The sequence below is a fragment of the Triturus cristatus genome, chromosome 9, assembly GCF_964204655.1.
Source record: "Triturus cristatus chromosome 9, aTriCri1.1, whole genome shotgun sequence".
In the NCBI taxonomy this organism is placed as follows: domain Eukaryota; kingdom Metazoa; phylum Chordata; class Amphibia; order Caudata; family Salamandridae; genus Triturus; species Triturus cristatus.
The window spans coordinates 952954228-952973794 of NC_140592.1; the positions used below are offsets into that span (position 1 = coordinate 952954228).

At 49.3% G+C, this 19567-nt stretch overlaps 1 protein-coding gene across 4 annotated transcripts in view; it reads right to left on the reverse strand.

The window, feature by feature from the left end:
• ZC3H14 (zinc finger CCCH-type containing 14) overlaps nucleotides 1-19567 on the reverse strand; it is a 299808-nt gene that overhangs the window by 154413 nt on the left and 125828 nt on the right. For all 4 annotated transcript variants that reach the window (XM_085626576.1, XM_085626575.1, XM_085626578.1 and 1 more), the window contains one exon: nucleotides 16993-17162. In XM_085626576.1, coding sequence (XP_085482702.1) covers nucleotides 16993-17162 — 170 coding nt within the window. The remainder of the gene's footprint in view (nucleotides 1-16992; nucleotides 17163-19567) is intronic.

Here is a 19567-nt window from a genome sequence, read left to right on the forward strand (position 1 = left end):
CCAGGGGTCGCCACGGCTCCCGGAAAGGGAGACTGGCTTGGGGTCGACCCAACAGGCTCTGCGGGTGGAGCCAGACAACTACCTTCCACAACCTGCGTCGCGTTGGCTGGCGGACGGTGAGAACGCGAAGAGCGACGATGCGTCGTCTTCTTTTTGTGCTTCGACTTACCCGAAGACTAAGACGATGAGTGGTGGTGATGGCTTCGTGGCCAGTCCCACAATCTCCCTCTCGAGCGGCGTGGAGCGGACTGCCGGGCCTTGAGAAGCTTTCGGGACTGCTCCCGCAAAGACTTCGGGTTCATGGCCCGGCATTTGGAGCATGACTTCGGGTCGTGGTCGAGCTCCAAACACCAAAGGCACACGAGGTGTGGATCCGTAACAGACATCAATTTGCGGCAGGAGTCGCAAGCCTGGACGCCGGTTCGAGGACGGGACATCCCTACGTGCACCTGGAGTCGAACGATTTGAAAAGATGCTGACAAAAGTCGCAAGAAGAGAGTCAAAAAGTGACTCGAGGTACCGCTCTCTCCGGATCTGCGCAGGCTGGCACGGAAAAAGAAAGAACTGAGGTCAGCGCGTGAGGGCAGCTTCCAAGTAGATACCACGATGTCATCCCAGCAACCATGACGCCAACGACGATCTCGGAGTCAACCAACGCCACCTACCGTTGCACAGGGGTACTGCTGAAGAAAAATTCTCCGGATCCAGTCTGAAGCCTGGGGGTAATAACAAGGTGAGGAATTTATAACTAATAGTCTCTTTCAAATTCTATCTGTAATGTAGAATGACGCCACAGAGCTTGTGATGCACCGCTGCCTCGCAGCACCTTCTGTAATATGCTTTTCCTCAGCATCTATACACTTTCTCTCTTTATCCAGAGTGGGGCTTCTCCTGTGCACAGGAGAGTTCTTGAATTTAAAAAAAAAATATTTAGCACGGGGTGTAAATACTCTGACAAGGTGCTTTTAGTTGTCGGGGCTGCCTTTAGACTACCCTTTAACATAGGTAAGAACTTAACTTTACATTCAGTCTTAGAGAGGGTCTTGACTAAGAAATTCTCAATAGCATGCATGCAATGCGACATTGTGGTGTGGAGGAGCTCTCTGTATTGCAGCACGTTATGTTGTCTGGTTGCGATGGTTTGGCTGAGTATGGCTCTTTGCCATGAGCCTAATGGGGGTCGACACTGCAGTCTTCCCATGGATCAATAACACTCCTACCATATGCCTATCTATATGCCTGATCGTATTGGTGCCTTCTTCGCATGGGCTGTATGGTTTTGAGAAGGAATGATCAGACTCCTCTGGGGAGTTTGGTGAAGGGGGTGCAGGAGGTAATGGTGAGACTGGCCTTGGTGGTAGTGTGAGTAGACATAGTAAAAAAGGTGGTGAAGGCAGATGTCAAGCAAACAGAGACAGCTTTGGTGTGGTAGGCAGAGGTGGAGGTGTTGTTATTTTGTCCTCCGTTTCTTAGGCTCTGGGTGCCAAGAAACATCCTTCTCAAGTACCTCTTCAAAAGTAGGCCTACTCTTTCTTGGAATGGGAGGAAGTGAGAAAACCAGCTCTGGCTGTGGAGGCTTCGCCAAAATTCTGCCTGTGTTGGGGTGAATACGTAGGCTTTTTTGCCAGGCGTTGACCTCCTTCACCAGTCTGTCACAAGTGGGGGTCCTCCAAAGCTTCTGAACTGGGTGCAGAGTGAGTTTTCGACCTTTATTTCTGCTCAGACTTTAGCTGCGATGCTTACAGCTCCAAAGACAAAGGCTTGGGGCCCTTGGACCACAAAGACGTCAAAGCAGAGCATGGCTGTTGTCTCAAGTCTAAAATCTTCTCTGGACTCGAGGGTGCCAGTGGACAGCAGCTGTTTTTTTGGCTGGTTTTCGCGGCTTGATACTGGACCCCCTCAGGAGCAGTGCTTTTCCCCACCATATGACTATTTCTGATTGTGTGTCCTTCCCTCCCCGTGTCCGGGATCAGTACTCACAGACATCTGTGTCTTCTTTATATACATTCTCACCAGCGTAGATGCCAAAGGGTGATCTTGTTCCTGGTCGGAGACTTCCAACAACACATTCTCTGGGCTGTGTGTGCTCTCTACGAGTGGTGCCCCGGATGGGCCCGCTAACTCTTCCTCAAAATCAAGGGGACCCTGCTCCCTGAAGAAGTATTGCGAGTCCGAATGCAACATCAGTTGCATACTAGAATGTGGCCAGAATCTCTCGCTCTCTCCTGTACTTCAGTGTCTTCTTGTACATGAAGGCCAGTAAAAAGATGCAGTTGGACTCGTGGTGCTCCGGAGGGAGGCACAGTTTACACTCCTCATGCTGATCGGACCATGGGTATTTTGCATTACAATGAGGGCAGATTTGCTGGGGGGAAGGGGAGGGAGGGGGAGAGTGGGGGGGGTTCGAACCAGGAGCGGTATTTGGGCCTCTGATGGTTTTGTCCCGCATAGTGTTGCGTCTCCCGATGGGTCACCGTCCTCTCGCTCTAGAATTTGCCATGGCGCAGAAATGTTGTAACCGCTACCTGCAGAGGGCCTCGATCAATCGCCCCTATGCCCCATAGATACCTTTGCAGATGTGCAGGGCCTTGCCCCACGGAGGCACATGGCACAAACTGGAGGATTGGGCACTGAAAGGCCTAACCACGATGGGAGACCTCTATGAAGGAGGAGCCCTTCTCCCGTTTGCTACGCTGCATGCCCGGCATGACTTGCCTGGCGGCGATTTTTTGCAGTACACTGCCCTCACGACAGCCATCAGGAAGCACTGGGGGACTGGATTAACAGAACCGCCCACCTCTATGGGGTGCCAATATGTGTTGCTGGCGGCAGGCACGTACAAGGCGGTGACATGCCTATATCGACGTATGACGTTGGAATCCTTACCCTCTCTTTCCGCTTTGAAACTTAAGTGGGAAGAGGACCTGGAGACTGATATCCCTGATAAGGCATGGGACGCACTAGTAGAGAGGGCCTGAAAGAGCACACGGAATGCGCGGTTCCAGTTAACACACTTCCATATTCTTTACAGGGCGTATCTCACCCCACAGAAGCTGCACAAATACTTTCCGACCCACCCTGCGACTTGCCAGAGATGCCTGGCAGATAACGCAGATTTCAGACACATGCTGTGGGAGTGCCCGGTGTTGGATAGTTATTGGGAGGAAGTGACAGCACTGCTAGAGGACATAACTGCCCAGGACTTGGACCCCTTCATGGCTCACTGCATCCTACACTGGTTTCCTCACACCTCCAAAAACAAAATTACTAGTAAATTTATCGACCTTGGTTTTCTACTGGCCAAAAGGAAAATTACTATCCACTGGAAAGACCAGCGGGCTCCTAGTGCCGCTCAGTGGAAAGCGGACCTCTTAAAATGGGCTGAGTGCGAGTGAGTGATTCGGATGCAGATTGCGAACCGCACGGGGAGTGATAAGGCGATGGATAGGGTGAGAGCTTGGGAAGGAGTAGTTTCTTTTCTGTAACTCCAGTTCTGTAGTAGGGGTATCTCTGTTATAGTCATAATCTAGTGAATAGTCCCGCCCATGTGCGTGGACCCCGGAGCAATAAAAAATAATCTCTAAAAGGTGACAAATCATGCAGACCTGCATACACCTTTAAGAGAGAATTTAATTTAAAGACAGATAATGCAGCCTATACCCACAGGCTACACTGTCCAGTACTTCAACTAGAATTCCACCAACATCCACAAACAGCACTGCCTGTCTAGTTTTTCTCCACATAGGAAAAAACCCTGCCTCTACCAGCAAAAGCCTCTGGAATGATAGAGAGGAAGGAGTGGACAGACAAGCCCCATAGGCTGCCATTACGTGGCTTGGAACAGGATACTGTGCCTTTAAGAAAACTTTCCAGTTTTCCAGAACTTTCCCCAGTATCCCAGAATGCCCAGCAGGTCCCATTTACTTTCAGTTCTTTTTGAAGGCGTAGCACGCCAGACCTGTAGCATTCTACATATGAATAAGTATCTCTCCACCGGGGAGGAGGGCGGGCGCTTATGACTATAACAGAGATACCCCTACTACAGAACTGGAGTTACAGAAAAGAAACTACTCCTTCTGTAGTAGGGGATCTCTGTGTATAGTCATAATCTAGTGAATAGAATGGCAAGCCCATCCCCACACAACAAAAGCGGTGGAGAACACATAAGACACTACCACTACTGTGCGAACAAATTTCGCAGCGAAGCCTGCCCAAACTGAGCATCTGCCCTGGCATCCGTGTCCAGACAGTAATGCGCAGCAAAGGTATGGACCGACTACCAAGTGGCCGCCTTACAGATTTCCGCAATCGGAACATTACGCAGCAAAGCCGTCGTGGCAGCTTTGCCCCTGGTGGAATGAGCCTTAGGTTTACCCGCTAAGGTCTTATTAGCCTTTTGATAACACAATTGTATGCAGGACACAATCCACCGAGAAATGGACTGCTTAGAGGTCGCAAGACCAGTCCTGACTGAGCCATAATTAACAAACAATTGGTCAGACCTACGAATATCCTTGGTCTTATCCAGATAAAATTTCAACACCCTCCGAACATCCAGGGAATGGAGAGACCTTTCCGCTGGCGAAGAGGGATTCTGAAAGAACGTAGGTAAAGTTATGGTCTGGTTAACATGAAAATCAGAGACAACCTTAGGAAGAAATTTAGGGTGAGTACGCATCACAACCTTAGCAGCATGAAATACAGTATAAGGTTCTTGACAACATAATGCCTGAAGTTCACTCACCCTGCGGGCCGATGTAATGGCCACTAGGAACGCCGCCTTCCAGGATAGGTGCTGCAATGAAGCCTTGTGAATGGGTTCAAAAGGCTCCTTCATCAGTCTGGACAGCACCACATTCAAGTCCCAGGAAGGCGAGGGAAGTCTGACGGGAGGAAACACTTTCTTCAAGCCTTCCAAAAAATCCTTGACCACAGGGATCTGAAAGAAGGAAGTCTGTGAAGGGCATTTCCTGTAAGCAGTCAAAGCAGCCAGATGAACCTTAATGGAATGAAAATTAAGGCCAGACTGCGCCAGATGTAAAAGGTATGGAAGGATGACATCTTCCTTACATGTTGTCGGATCAAAGTTCTTGGACTTACACCAGATACAGAACCTCTTCCACTTGTAAGCATAGGATGTTCTAGTGGAAGGTCGCTTAGACTCCTTCAGAATGTCCATACAATCGTCTGGTAGATTCAGATGGCCATATTGCACTATTTCAGGAGCCATGCCGCCAAACTCAAAGACGAGAGGTTGGGGTGCACCATCCGCCCCCCGAACTTCGTGAGAAGGTCCGGCCTGCACGGCAACCGCATGTGAGGAAGGAGAGACCGGTGAAGAAGGTCCGTGAATCACCACTGCCTGGGCCACTCCGGGGCGATCAGGATCATCCGCGCCCTGGACTGGGACAACTTGATGAGCACCGCCGGAATCAGGGGAATGGGTGGAAAAGCGTACAGAAAGCTGTTCGACCAATCGATCCATAGCGCATTCCCCAGCGTCCCCCGCTGGTAGTACCTGGATGCGAAGTCTCGGCATTTGCTGTTTTCGGCGGTGGCGAACAGATCTGCGTCTGGAGTCCCCCACCTTGCGAAGACTTCTCCTAGTACTTCGTCGTTTATGACCCATTCGTGGTTTTCCTGAATCAGCCTGCTCAAGGCGTCCGCCTGAGCATTCTGCACTCCTGGCAGATGCGTGGCCGTAATCGTCAGTCCTCTGGCCAGCAGCCAGCGCCAGATCGCCTGCGCCTCCTGCGACAGAGTGCGCGATCTCGACCCCCCCTGCTTGTTGAGATAATACATCGTGGTTGTATTGTCCGTCTGTATCAGCAGCGAGTTGGTCTGGAAGGACGGAAGGAAGGCCTTCAGTGCCAGGAAGACAGATCTGAGTTCCAGGAAATTGATGTGGTACGTCGCTTCCAAAGCAGACCACTTCCCCTGAATCTGCAAGTCCCCGGAATGCGCTCCCCAGCCCTGGAGAGACGCATCCGTCACGACACTCGTCGTGGGAATGTCCTTGTGGAAGGGAACCCCCTTGAGGAGGTTTTCCGCCGAACACCACCACTTCAGAGACTGAAGAGCATGCAGCGACAGGCGTATCTTGTCGTCCCAAGAGCCTGTCCTCTGATCCCACTGATCCTCCAAACACTCCTGCAGTGGTCTCATGTGCAGCCGAGCGTGAGGCGTGAGGAAGATACAGGAGGCCATCGATCCCAGTAGAGACGACACCTTCCGCACTGTTGTCGATGGAGCAGTCCTGAGGTCCTGAGCCTTCCGAAGGAGTGATAACCGTCTCTCCTCCGAAGGAGACACGCTTGCTGACCGCGTATCGATGGAGGCCCCCAGGTACTGTATGCACTGGACCGGAGTCGTGACCGACTTGGACATGTTGACGTGTAACCCCAGCTTGTGCAAGAGCTCGCACGTCCATCGGAAGTGTTCTTGCGCTTCCGCGAAGGATGATGCCTTGATCAGCCAATCGTCCAGATACGGGTAGACAAACACCTTGTTCTTCCGCAGGTGTGCCGCCACCACCGCCATGCACTTTGAAAAAGTCCTGGGCGCAGATTTTAGCCCGAATGGCAGTACTGTGTATTGATAGTGATTGGCGCCGACTTGGAATCGCAGGAACTTCCTGTGCTTCCTCGCTATGGGCACATGGAAGTACGCATCCTGTAGATCTATGGCACAGAGCCAGTCTCCCCGTTGCAGTCTCCCCGTTGCAGCCGAGGGTAAATCTGGTGCAACGAAAGCATACGGAACTTCTCTCTGCGAATCCATTTGTTTGCCTGCCTCAAATCCAGAATGGGCCTGAACTCGTTCTTGTCCTTCTTGCGAACGAGGAAGAACCGAGAGTACAGACCTCTTCCCCTTTGAGACAGAGGTACCTCTTCTACCGCCTTTTTTCTCAACAAGATGTCTGCCTCCGCCTGGAGCTCTCTCAGCTGGAATCGAGAGCTGACCGGCGGAATCGCTGGAGGCGGGCTGATAAACCGAAGACTGTATCCATTGCAAACAATATTCAGCACCCACTTGTCCTGAGTAATTTTTCTCCACTCTGCCGGAAAAAATTGAATGCTTCCCCCCACTGGAGTGGGTAATGGTTGAGGGGGAAGTAACCGCTCAGGGCCGAGACCCGGCCGGGCCCTTGGTTGTGGTAGTAGCCTGCTGGCCTACTCTACCCCTCTGGCGTTTCTGGAAGGGCTTGCGGAACTGCTGCTGTTGTGGCTGCTGCTGTCCCGAGCCCTGCCCTCGCCCTCTGCCCGACGATCCGAACCTCCTTTGGAACGGGCGCTTCTTTTTCTCGGCCTTCTCCAACCCGACGGCCGTCAGGGTTTCCGCTTCAGCCTTCATGCGGGCCATCTCATCATCCGCATGTTTCCCGAACAGGGTTTCCCCCGAGAAGGGCAGGTTGGCCACTCTTTGCGCCTCTGGCTTGAGTGACGTCAGGCGCAACCACGAATGACGCCGCTGGTGGACGCCGTGACAGTAGGCGTGGGCGGCCAATAAAGCTACATCCGCCGCTGCGCTGATCGTTTGATTCGACACCAGCATGCCTTCGCGCACCGTCTCCAAGAAGTCCTCCTTCTTGTCCCGTGGCAGGAGGTCTGCATATTGCTGCAGGGACTCCCACAGGGCCCAGTCGTAACGGCCCAACAAAGCCCCTGCACTCGCCGCCTTCATGGTGGTGGCGGCGGTGCCACACACCTTCCTGCCCGCAGAATCCAGCCAGCGGCTTTCTTTGTCGGGCGGAACCGCGGAGGCCGGGGCGGTCGCAAGTTGTTTTCTTGCCGCCGTCACGATCACCGAATCCGGCTTCGGGTCCACTCTCAGAAATGACGGATCCGACTCCGGGGCCCTGTACTTTTTCATGAGCCTGGAAGGAGCGGCCTTCGTCGTCGCGGGAGTAAGGAACAGTTCCAAGGCGGGTTCCACCAGTCCTGGTACCAAAGGCAGTAGGGGGCGAGACAGGTGTTTTTTATGAAGCGTCTCGAATATCACGGACGTCGTGGGTGTTGGAACCGTCACCGTGATACCCAACTTTGCAGCCCCACGCAACAGCACCTCTTGGAAAGACACCAGGTCGTCCACCGGAGACACCCTCGTCCCCGGGGAGTCCGACAGCGTCGGGGAAAGACCTCTGTCCGAGGAGCGCGTGCGCGACCTGGACCTATACCTCCTACGGCGTCGTCTTGAGTCCGACGAAGACCGTCCACGGCTCTGTGATTTTCTCCTCCTATGAGAGCGGGAGCGCGACCTCTTCGGCTTCGGCCTGTCCACCGGCCTCGCTGGTCCAGGCGACCGTGGGCGTCGTGGTTTCGGGGTCCCCTGCGGCGGAGTCGGGTACCGTGGAAGGGAAACCGACCGCGGAGGAACCGGCGGCGGCCCCACAGGGGTGCGTGGCAGCGACAGAGGCTGGGGCGGCGGAGGCAGCGCCCGCGGCCGAGGTGGCGGTGGCGGAGGTGGCGGCGGTGGAGGTGTTTGTGGAGGTGGCGGTGGCGGTGGCGGTGGAGGTGGAGGTGGTGGTGGTGGCAGTGGAGGCGGCGTCGGCGGGAGAGGAGGAGGCGACGGAGGCATCCGCGGCGGCGTATACACCACCGAGTACACCGATCCCGGTGACTCTCTCTTCCTCGACGTCGATCTACTCCTCGACGTCGATCTTCTCCTCGACGTCGATCTGCGCCTCGACGCCGACCTGCGCCTCGACGGCGATCTGCGCCTCGACGGCGATCTGCGCCTCGACGGCGACCTGTGCCTCGACGCCGATCTTCTCCTCGGCGTCGATCTTCGCCTCGACGGCGATCTTCGCCTCGACGGCGACCTTCGCCTCGACGGCGACCTCAAGCGTCTCGACGTCGATCTCCTTCTCCTCTTCATAGACGGCGAGCTGCGATCCCTCGACGGCGAATGCCGACGCCGGGTCCCATCTCGACGACGACCGCTGGACGGGGCCGACGACGGCGCCGATGTAGTCGACGGCGGCCTATGCACGTCCCTCGACGGCGATAGTCGACGCCGCTTCTCCCCAGAGCCCTGGGGGGACGGCGAACAGACGGTGGTCATCCTCCTCGACGTCGCCGTCGACGCCCTCGACGTCGACGGGGAGTGGGAGCGCTTACTGGTCTTCCTGCCCCTGGGGAGCCCCCCAGAGGCCTCAGTATGGGCCAAATCAGCCCCTCCAGACCCACCTGGTGCCTTCAGTCTTCGTTCCTCTAGAACTTGAAGCCTGATCTTCATTCTGTCCCTCAGGGTCCTTGCAGAGAACGAGTGGCAGATGGTACAGCTTTCAGGCACGTGGGACTGGGGAAGGCAACCTATGCACACATCGTGTGGATCAGTTTTAGCCTTCTTTCGACCACATTCCGGGCACTTGTCGAACAAGCCAGGCATGTTGACAGTACCAGCTACTAAACACAAGAAAAAATGACTAAAATTGCCAAAATCTCAATTAAACCCTTGAAAGGGGAGAGCTCAATGCTCCAGGGTCCTGCTAGCAGGAGCCGGAAAAAAGAACTGAAAGTAAATGGGACCTGCTGGGCATTCTGGGATACTGGGGAAAGTTCTGGAAAACTGGAAAGTTTTCTTAAAGGCACAGTATCCTGTTCCAAGCCACATAATGGCAGCCTATGGGGCTTGTCTGTCCACTCCTTCCTCTCTATCATTCCAGAGGCTTTTGCTGGTAGAGGCAGGGTTTTTTCCTATGTGGAGAAAAACTAGACAGGCAGTGCTGTTTGTGGATGTTGGTGGAATTCTAGTTGAAGTACTGGACAGTGTAGCCTGTGGGTATAGGCTGCATTATCTGTCTTTAAATTAAATTCTCTCTTAAAGGTGTATGCAGGTCTGCATGATTTGTCACCTTTTAGAGATTATTTTTTATTGCTCCGGGGTCCACGCACATGGGCGGGACTATTCACTAGATTATGACTATACACAGAGATCCCCTACTACAGAACTACTAGTAGAGGTGCTAAAAACCTGACAATACGGACGACGAAGCACCCGAGATTGGTCCAGCGGCGGCGGCAGATTAGCCCGCTGGTAGTACAGACGTCCACACTGGTAGTACAGACGTCCACACTGGTTTCACTCCCCGGGGAGGGTCAGGGAGCCAGTCCTGGGCCTATCTGTCTCCCCTTACATTCCCCCTCACTTCACAGAGTTGCCTCAACAGTGGATACAATTCCCCTAGCTCCTCCAAGATCTGCACTTAAATGACACACCTGGGGGGTGGGTAGTTAGGGGGGGGGAGGGTGGGGGTGCCCATTTAGGTTTCATTTGCCTCCACCCACGGGCATAGGTTTTATTCGGAACTCCGACCGGAATGTTGGATTGGTGTTCTGCAGGGAGTGCATGGTTCCATTCGATCCCATTCAAAGACCCGGGTCTCTTCCCGGTTATCAATGAGTTTGTGCGGACATTGAAATGCACCAGGGTCTGTAGATATGTTGAACCTTACTGACTTGCATGTTAGCTGCTGAATGTCATTTAGTTGGGGCGTGAAACCATATCCCCTAGCACTGTTCCATGGCTCATGATTGTTTGCTGTCAAGGAAACCAATAAAAATCTGTTTAAAAAAAAAAAATACAATGAGGGCAGAACCGAAAGGGAGTCTGCTTCATCTGCCAACATTTTTGGAGGCGATGTTGAGACTGTATTGAGTGACATGAGAGGAGTAGACTGTGTGACTTCAAGCAAAGGCGACTGTAGTTTTCCTCCCGAACCAATGTACCGAAGCAAAGGTTAAAGTCCCTGAAAGGAAACGTATCATTTTTGGAGCCATATGTTAACTCACCAGAACCCATTGGCGCGAAAAATAAATCAAAGAGTGTAGTAGGTGCAAAATCGAATTGTGAATTAAATAAGGAGTCACTCTACATCCCTAACTCAAAGCTTCGTCAAAGAAAAACAACTTGTAATGTTCGGGCCCAACACTAGATGGCAGGAGTACGAAAACCATGTGTACCTAAAGCCACACAGGCTCCGAACACACTACAATACACTGCATTACAATCAATGTTTAGGTCTCGCCTGAGCCAGCGCTTTAGCGCTGCTCTGGCGAGACCTTTAGAAAACGGGGATTTGGAAGTGCAAACTAGTGCTTTTCAGGCCGCCAAATACAGTGCATGTGCGCCGGGCGCGCGCACCATTTGTCAGCCTGCCTGATCACTTTCGCGGCCGCTTTGATGTTCTCAGTGAGCCGCGCGGCCACTGTGAACATCAAAGCGGCCACGAAAGTGATCAGGCAGGCTGACAAATGGTGCGCGCGCCCGGCGCACATGCACTGTATTTGGAGGCCTGAAAAGCACTAGTTAGTCTTCGTAATGTTCTATTTTGTACCACCTTTCTCTTGTAACGTAACTAGCTCTATTGTACAGCGCTCTGACACCTTTGGGTAATGTCCGCGCTTTATAAAAATGCACTAAATAAAATAAATAAATAAATACGCAGTTACAAATTAAAGTCCTTGCCGAATTACCCTGGATACAGAGTTGCAGGAAAAGGGGGAGGGGCACCGACTCCCGCCAAGCACCGCAGACTGAAACGCCAACATCTTCTGAGGACTACAAGGATGTGCCTGCGCATGTGACGTGCGCTACGAAGTTTTGAAATAGCGCCTAGAATTCAAGTTCACAGTGTCTACTCAAAGCTGGCTCGTATTTACTTAATAAAGCCAGGACCTATAATTATTACTATTAAATTAAGTTTATTAGACGGTACAGCCCACCGAAGCAATTGTCTCAACGGTAACATGAACCCGAAGCAATTTCAAACCAACAACACTTTTCACTCTTGCAGGTTTTTAAGTTCCTGCGCCAGGTCGCTATCGATGCAGCTGCTATGAATCAATGGCTCATGATTTGCGGGGGCGGACTCCCCTCTCTGTCACTTAAGCACCATCCCGGTCACCCTCAGAAAAGAAGCTGGGTGGAGTGACAGGGACAGTACCACTCTCTCCAGGGACACACACCCGACCTCAGTATGGCTAAAGTGCTGCTGGGGAGCCAGCCCCCATCCTCAGGCCCAAAGACAGCGGCCTTTCCATGTCACCGCTGAGCCCCACTCATAACTGCCGCTCAATCACTGGAAAATGGACCCCAGGGCATGCCATGGAGCCACATTAAATTACGAAACGCCGTACATAATAGAAGGAAACGAGTAATCATCAATTATAGAAGGAAGCATTAGAATCCCCCCCCCATCCCGAGCCCAGGTATCACAGCACCCCTCCTTAACAACGGTAAACTAAACATATGCAGGTGTGACACCCCCCCCCCCCCCACCCAGCCCTTGACAGTTGTGAGACAATACAAACATCAATATTTCAGCACCTTTGGTATACTGCTCCCCACTGCACCTTCAGCCCTGCCACCCACCTACCGAGCAGCTGCAGAGCCCCCCCCCCACTTCCCATCCCCAGCCATCCTTTCTTTCCCATCCAATTCACCTGTCAAGGTGGGGGCGGCCAGGGAGTTATTACATTGTCAGCCTCAGAAGTGATGCACAGCGCACATCACCGAGGCAATCACGAACTGCGTGAGGTGGAGGGCGGGCGAGGGGAGAACTGGGACCCCAGGGCATGTAGGTGTGAAGTGCTCACATATACCTGCACACGCACACAGACATTTTCACATAAAAACATAGGTAAAGTGAAGTTATGGCTCTAAAGCAAAACTTAGAACTCTAGAAAATCCCAAGTTAAGATATGCTTCACAAACCATAACTCTATCCCCACCATGCACTGCTCCCGACCCCACAGATAACATCACAGATGACATCACTACAAACATCAATATTTCAGCACCTTTGGTATACCGCTCCCCACTGCACCTTCAGCCCTGCCACCCACCTACTGAGCAGCTGCAGAGCCCCCCCCCCCCACTTCCCATCCCCAGCCATCCTTTTTTTCCCATCCAATTCACCTGTCAAGGTGGGGGCGGCCAGGGAGTTATTACATTGTCAGCCTCAGAAGTGATGCACAGCGCACATCACCGAGGCAATCACGAACTGCGTGAGGTGGAGGGCGGGCGGGGCGAGGGGAGAACTGGGACCCCAGGGCATGTAGGTGTGAAGTGCTCACATATACCTGCACACGCACACAGACATTTTCACATAAAAACATAGGTAAAGTGAAGTTAAAGCTCTAAAGCAAAACTTAGAACTCTAGAAAATCCCAAGTTAAGATATGCTTCACAAACCATAACTCTATCCCCACCATGCACTGCTCCCGACCCCACAGATAACATCACAGATGACATCACAGACGACTTCACCGATGACGTGAAATTACATCACTGATGACATCTGCGACAAACCTGCAGAGCTTTGCAAACTTATGAGATCACAAAATGGCTTCACAATTATATCAATACATATATGTCAAACAATATTTTGATATCAAAAAACGGCTTCGCAATTATATCAATTCATATATGTCAAACAATATTTTGCAAGTAGTGTTGGAGAGCTTTTATCTTCTCGCACCGTACTCTAATACTACCTTATACAGAAAATATGCCGTTGGCATTAACACAATATGGTCTATTTTGATAACTTACATTGATTCGCAACTCGACAAGCACCCACGCTTCCAACGAAAGGATTCATTTACACAATAGCATTTGAGAATCCCTTGCTCTGTTTCAAAGACTCTGAACACAGACTAGCATAACCCCATACCACACAGGGTACTCTGCCCCCCAATGTCACCTTCAAAGCACGCTAGGCCCTAATTACAAGTGGACACCTACTTCTAATAGGGTTCATAACTCTTTCAAATCAACAACACCCCTGTTTCTAACAGTCATTTCTCAAACACTACAGAAGAGATTGGCATCAAACCACTCGGGCAAAATCTTATTTTTATGCCAAACTTATGGGGCTAAGATGGAAAATGCACCACCCCAATATTTTTTTTCTCTCAGACAGATCTGTACAAAAAATAGATTTTCTAAAATTTAACAGGATGAACCAAGAGTATGACACATTTTGTGAAGATCCGCTAAACATCCCCAAAGTTAATAGCAAGACAAACAAGCATTGGCATAGCCAATAGGTCTCGCTTTTGGGACATAATAAGTATTTAGTTATGCAGCACAATATCCTTGGTGCAACACCATCAACTGTTGCATTGCTAAACACATATAAGGTCCCAAAAGCGAGACCTATTGGCTATGCCAATGCTTGTTAATGTTAACGCTATATATCAAAAACATGTACAGCCATTGGTCTGACAGTCCTGATTAGCAGCACAGAGTGTCTCTAAAAGAACATCTCTGTTGATAATGAGGAAAGAAAGGACTCCAGCCTGGGCAAAAGACGAAAATATATAAAGTAATCTTAGATTGTTTGTCAAGTAAGTAAGACTTGAGAACAAGTAAGACTTGAGAACAAATATAAGAATAACAAATGAAATTACAAGACATGGGCCTTCGTGTGAACAATGTGTGAGATCAACTGGTAGAACACAATATTTAAACAATACTTTGAAAAATCAACTAGACATGCTTATTTCCAAAATGCAATTATCTAATTATTTCAGACTAGATTGTATTGTTTCCCGCTCATACTATTCCAATTTTACGTGATATTCCTAAACCTTGAGTCTTTTACAATTCTGGAATTTTGCTGTGTGAATAACCCAAACCTTTTTTAATTTTTGTTCTTGTAATATATATGTATTTTTTTTTTTGCATCAACTGTAAACATTGACATAACTGCAACAACAAAATTGCACTTAGACCATACACAACCACCTGGTAATTCCCACTTCTGGTGAGCATCGGAGGGACACAAATTAAAGTACAAACATAGTTACATCTATGACCCTGGTACACTTCACGGCAGGGCCGCATCCTACAGCCCACCCCACTCCCCCTCTCCAGGGTCCAGCAAGGTTCTATTGGGCCGATAACCCAGTTACAGTGGATTGGGTATCCCCAACGCTCGGGCTCAAACCATAGTGTCTCATCCAACTACCCCCCATAGTTTCTTTAACTTTTTGGGCCAACCCCTACTTTTGTATGTCACCCTACCTGCTGCCATGTACAAATCCATACCCCTGTTCCATTCTTGTAGTGTAGGGGTTTCTTGTTCGCCCCAGTGACGTGCAATATCTTTCTTGGCCACCAACAGGCCCAGTGCGCTGAAAAGAACTTGGGGTCGGGGAACATCTACGTCTCCTGGGATACCCAAAAGGATGAATCTAGGGTGGAATGGGAGGGAGATTCCCTGTATTGCATTCAACTCAGCGATTATCATCTGCCAATAGATCCCCATTTGTGGACACTCCTAAAGCGTTTGGAGAAAATTGCCTGTGCCTGTCCAACAACGCAGGCACAGGGACGACTCAGCGCGTCCCATTTTTTGTAGTTTGTCCTTGTCGTAGAAGGCCCGGTGGAGAATTTTGTATTGGATAAGATGGAGTCTGGCTTTGATTGCGACCTTTCTAGGGGGAAATCAACGTCGCCTCTCAGTCCAAGTCCTGCATTTACCCCAGAGTTATTTTGTGTGCCCAGCCCAACGTGGTATTGGTCCTGTTCCACACTTACAAAGTGACTCTAGCTGCAGGGAGTAGTCTGTGGGTAACTTTCCCTCCATATAGATAGTGTGTGAATGTTTTATGGTTAAGTGTTTCCCTTTCTAGTCTGTAAGTGGGGTGGTCCCCGGGAGTGGGTATCCAGTCATATATGGGGGTAAGGTGAGCTGCCCAGTAGTAAGCCTCCACGTCTGGAAGCGCGAGTCCCCCACTGTACGGGTTACGTTGTAGACACTTTAGTGCAATTCTGGGGTGGTCCTTCAACCAGAGGAGTGCGAGGAGTTCAGAATCTACTTCCCTAAATATTGATCGAGGGAGGGGGTTGTATGTGTTCTGCAGCACATATAAGAATTGGGGTAATGAGATCATTTTGTACATTGCTGCTCGGCCCATCATGGTGAGTGGCAATTCTCTCCTTCTATTCACATCTTGCTTGAAGTTTGAGAGAACCCGATGTATATTATGCGTGCAACATGTTATAGGGTTAGAGGGTGAGAAAAATCCCAAGATACTGAAATCCCGCTGTAGTAAAACATAAGTCTCCGGTTATCGGCGTGCAGTCCATATCTTGCATTGGGCTGTATAATATGGACTTGCGATAATTAATTTTATAACCCGAGAACCGGCCTTATTCCTCGAGGATGGAGACCACAGTGGGGGTGGTGGTTGATACGTTCGTAATAAACCGAAGGATGTCATCAGCATATAGTGAAATTCTTTCTTCTTCCCTGTCGTCTAGTGAGATCTGGAAACCCGCAACTATTAGGTGTAGTCTGATTATGCATGCTTGGGGTTCTATCACTAAAGTGAATAGCAGTGGGTACAAGGGATATCTCTGTCTGATCACACAGGAGATTAAGAATGCAGGTGAAAGCCTACCGTTGACCCTTACTTTTGCCCTCAGTTCCGTGTACAATAGTGCCACCCATTTCCTAAAATTCGGACCAAAGCCGAATTTGACGAGGGCGGCCTCAAAGAAAGGCAAGTACACAGCATCAAAGGCCTTCTCACCCCCCTAATGCCAGAAAGGCATTTGGGGGGTGAGGGGGGGGGGGGTCGTACGGTTCCTGACAGCCATCACCCAGTAATGATTCTGTCTTTCTGGCAAAACAACATGCAACTTTCAGTTCATCCCATCTCCTCCTTGCCTTTGCTCAGAAAGCTCCTTTATACTTTCAGCTCTTTGGTACCAATCTCCGACATGCCCTTTTCCTGATACTTGGATTTTTCTTTTGTTCTCTAAATGTAAAATATTTCTTGTTCATCGGTCTCTGTTTAGCGTATCTGCTTACTTGGCAATCTTCACATCCATGCAGTATTGTAATGTAAATTTCAACCTTTTGTGTTAAAAATGACTACAATAACTCAACATGGTAGATTAAACACATAAGCAACTTACATACAAGTAAACACATTTGTAACAATACTATGTAGGATTCTCTAATGATAGACATACCTCCTTTCAGGCTTAGCGGGGACGGACACGCTGCTTGGAAGGCTTGCTGGCCGTGACCCACGGTCATCATCTTCCTCTTCATCATCCTCATCTTGACCATCACTGTTAAATGTCTTCACTTTTACCACAGAACTGATAGACTGCAGTTTTCTCTTCCTGGAGTTGCCTTCCTGCCGGCAGAAATGCACCAATGTGACTGACATTTAAATTACTGTGCATGATCAGTGCACAAATCATATTGCACTACTTAGATATTTGTGGTATTTGCCTCCCCTACAATGTCTTAAAATTGATTTTTTAGGTGGCTGTCTATGTTCTGCAGTGGCACAGGTATTCTGGGGATGGGACACCCCAAGCATAACATCCCTTCGCCATATTATTGGTAATAAAGGCTTAAAAACAATTGTTGACGACCTGCAGAGTAAATTTTAGTTAGAAAGGTCTATAGATACCTATAGCTGAGACATGCACTTCAGTCATATTTGCCCATGACAGCTGACCTGATGGAATACAATCCGATTATGACCCGCTTCTCTCAGTGGCCTCAAGCGTCAGCCATATACAACTCACTGGTCATCAACACTCTGATTCCCTTCCCTGTTCTGTAGGCGAAATCTGAGTTCCACCTTAGGCAACATAATCATTTTCAATTAGCAATGGGTTTGATGGGTCCCCAGGTATCTGCGATTTCTGCGCAATTTCGCCTGATCCAATTTAAGTACTTGCATTGCATCTACTTGACGGATAAACTGGACTGCTGATCCAAACTGTCTCTGTTGCAATACAGCAGAGGGTGACTTTCTACACAGTGCCATCTTAGGGATTTTGAGGGACCCATGCAAGACATATTTGCAGGGCCCACGTAAGGAACAAATTTGAAATTTCTTACCCAATTCTTTTCCAATCAAGCCTGCATGATGCCAATCAAAACTATATTATTTGTTCCTCAAAAACAGTTAAAATATGTTTTGCCAGTCAAACCTAAAATCCTTAAGATAATGCTGAGTAGAGAGACCGAGTCGGAGGGCAAGCTAGGTATTGAGGAAGAGAGGTTTAGGTAGAAAAATCGAACTGACAGTGATCAAATAGAGAGAAAGTTTGCTGTGCCAGGGGACCCTTTGGAAGGTGGAAATCCTGGGCAATGGGCCACTTTGTTCTTGCTTTAAAACGCCTCTTTCTACAAAACATTTGGAGCTGTGCAACACTCGCTCCCTTTTGGAATTTCATACATGTGGCTCTGGGAGGGGCTCTTGGCAGCCCACTGGACCTTACTACCAAAATTGCTTTAACCAACATAGTCTATGATGAGGGGCTTACGTACCTAGACAGGCGCAGCTGCGGATGGGTCTAGTGATAGGTAAAAAACCACAGTTCGCCAATAGAGGAGACCCGTACCCCCTTCAAGATCAGTGTGGGGGACATATATGGACATTTGCTGTATACTGGAAAGGACTTTTTATAAGGCTCAGTTGTGCCCCCAGGAGGATGCTACGCTCTGGTGCAGGTGGTTGGATACAATCTTGTGATGGCATTTAAAGGTGTTAGACATTTGGTTGGTAGTGTGCATACGTTCATTAGACACTTATTCAAAAGCAGGAAATAAGATATCTGGGAAAATTAACAATGTGGATAACATGCCAGTAAGGCAGGTATGAACTTTAGAAAGTGCACAAGGTACATTAGTGAGCACCTAAGCAAGATAAGATACTGGAAGTTCTTTTGCATTTGAGCAGGCAGGGATCCTGGAAAATGTGTGTGTGTATTTTAAGTAGATAGCAAATATTGATTTATTTTGCCTGACAAATGTATTTTCCACCTAAAATAAATAATTGTATACACCCATAAACTGGTCTGCACTGATCAATATTAGAAGTGTTTTATAGTAAGTTTAATACAAAGGGTTGCACAGAGATGAACCTATACAAAATCATTATTTAAATGCATATGTTTTAAATCAGTAAGAAAGATACAGATGCAAACAGGTTAATGTTTTGGATTTCTTAAAAACACTGTCAATCTTTCCTATTCAAAATATGCAAATTTTAGATGTGCACACATGGAGCCAAACAATTTGAAGTGATAGATGATTCCAATACTGCAACTTGACCCTTAGAGCGGATTTGTTTAAGGCAAAAGCAATTTAATCACCACCAACTTCCCTGTGAAGATCTTGACTGCTCATCATATCACATAATTGGATGGCATTGACCTACTATACAGAATAACCGTAAATCACCCTCCGTTTTCATCTGTACCCCTTCTGGATTCACAACCTCTGAAGTACTCCCTACCATTGAGGAGAAAGCCAAATCCGTGGCATCATGGAATTAATGTTCAAAGCTTTTAAATCTGGGAAGGATTCTATAGCAGAAAATAGAAGTCACTTTCAGGACACTGTAGGTCTTCAGCGTGCATATTCTTCTTAGATTCAGATGATGACGATATTCCCTGCAGTAGGGAATTTGTGGGGCTTCCAGAAACGTAAGGGAATATAGTCTAAACTCTGAATCGAGAGCAAGACTCAGGCTTGAGAGTACAGTACCCTATTATTGTCTTGACAGATATTTAGATCAAG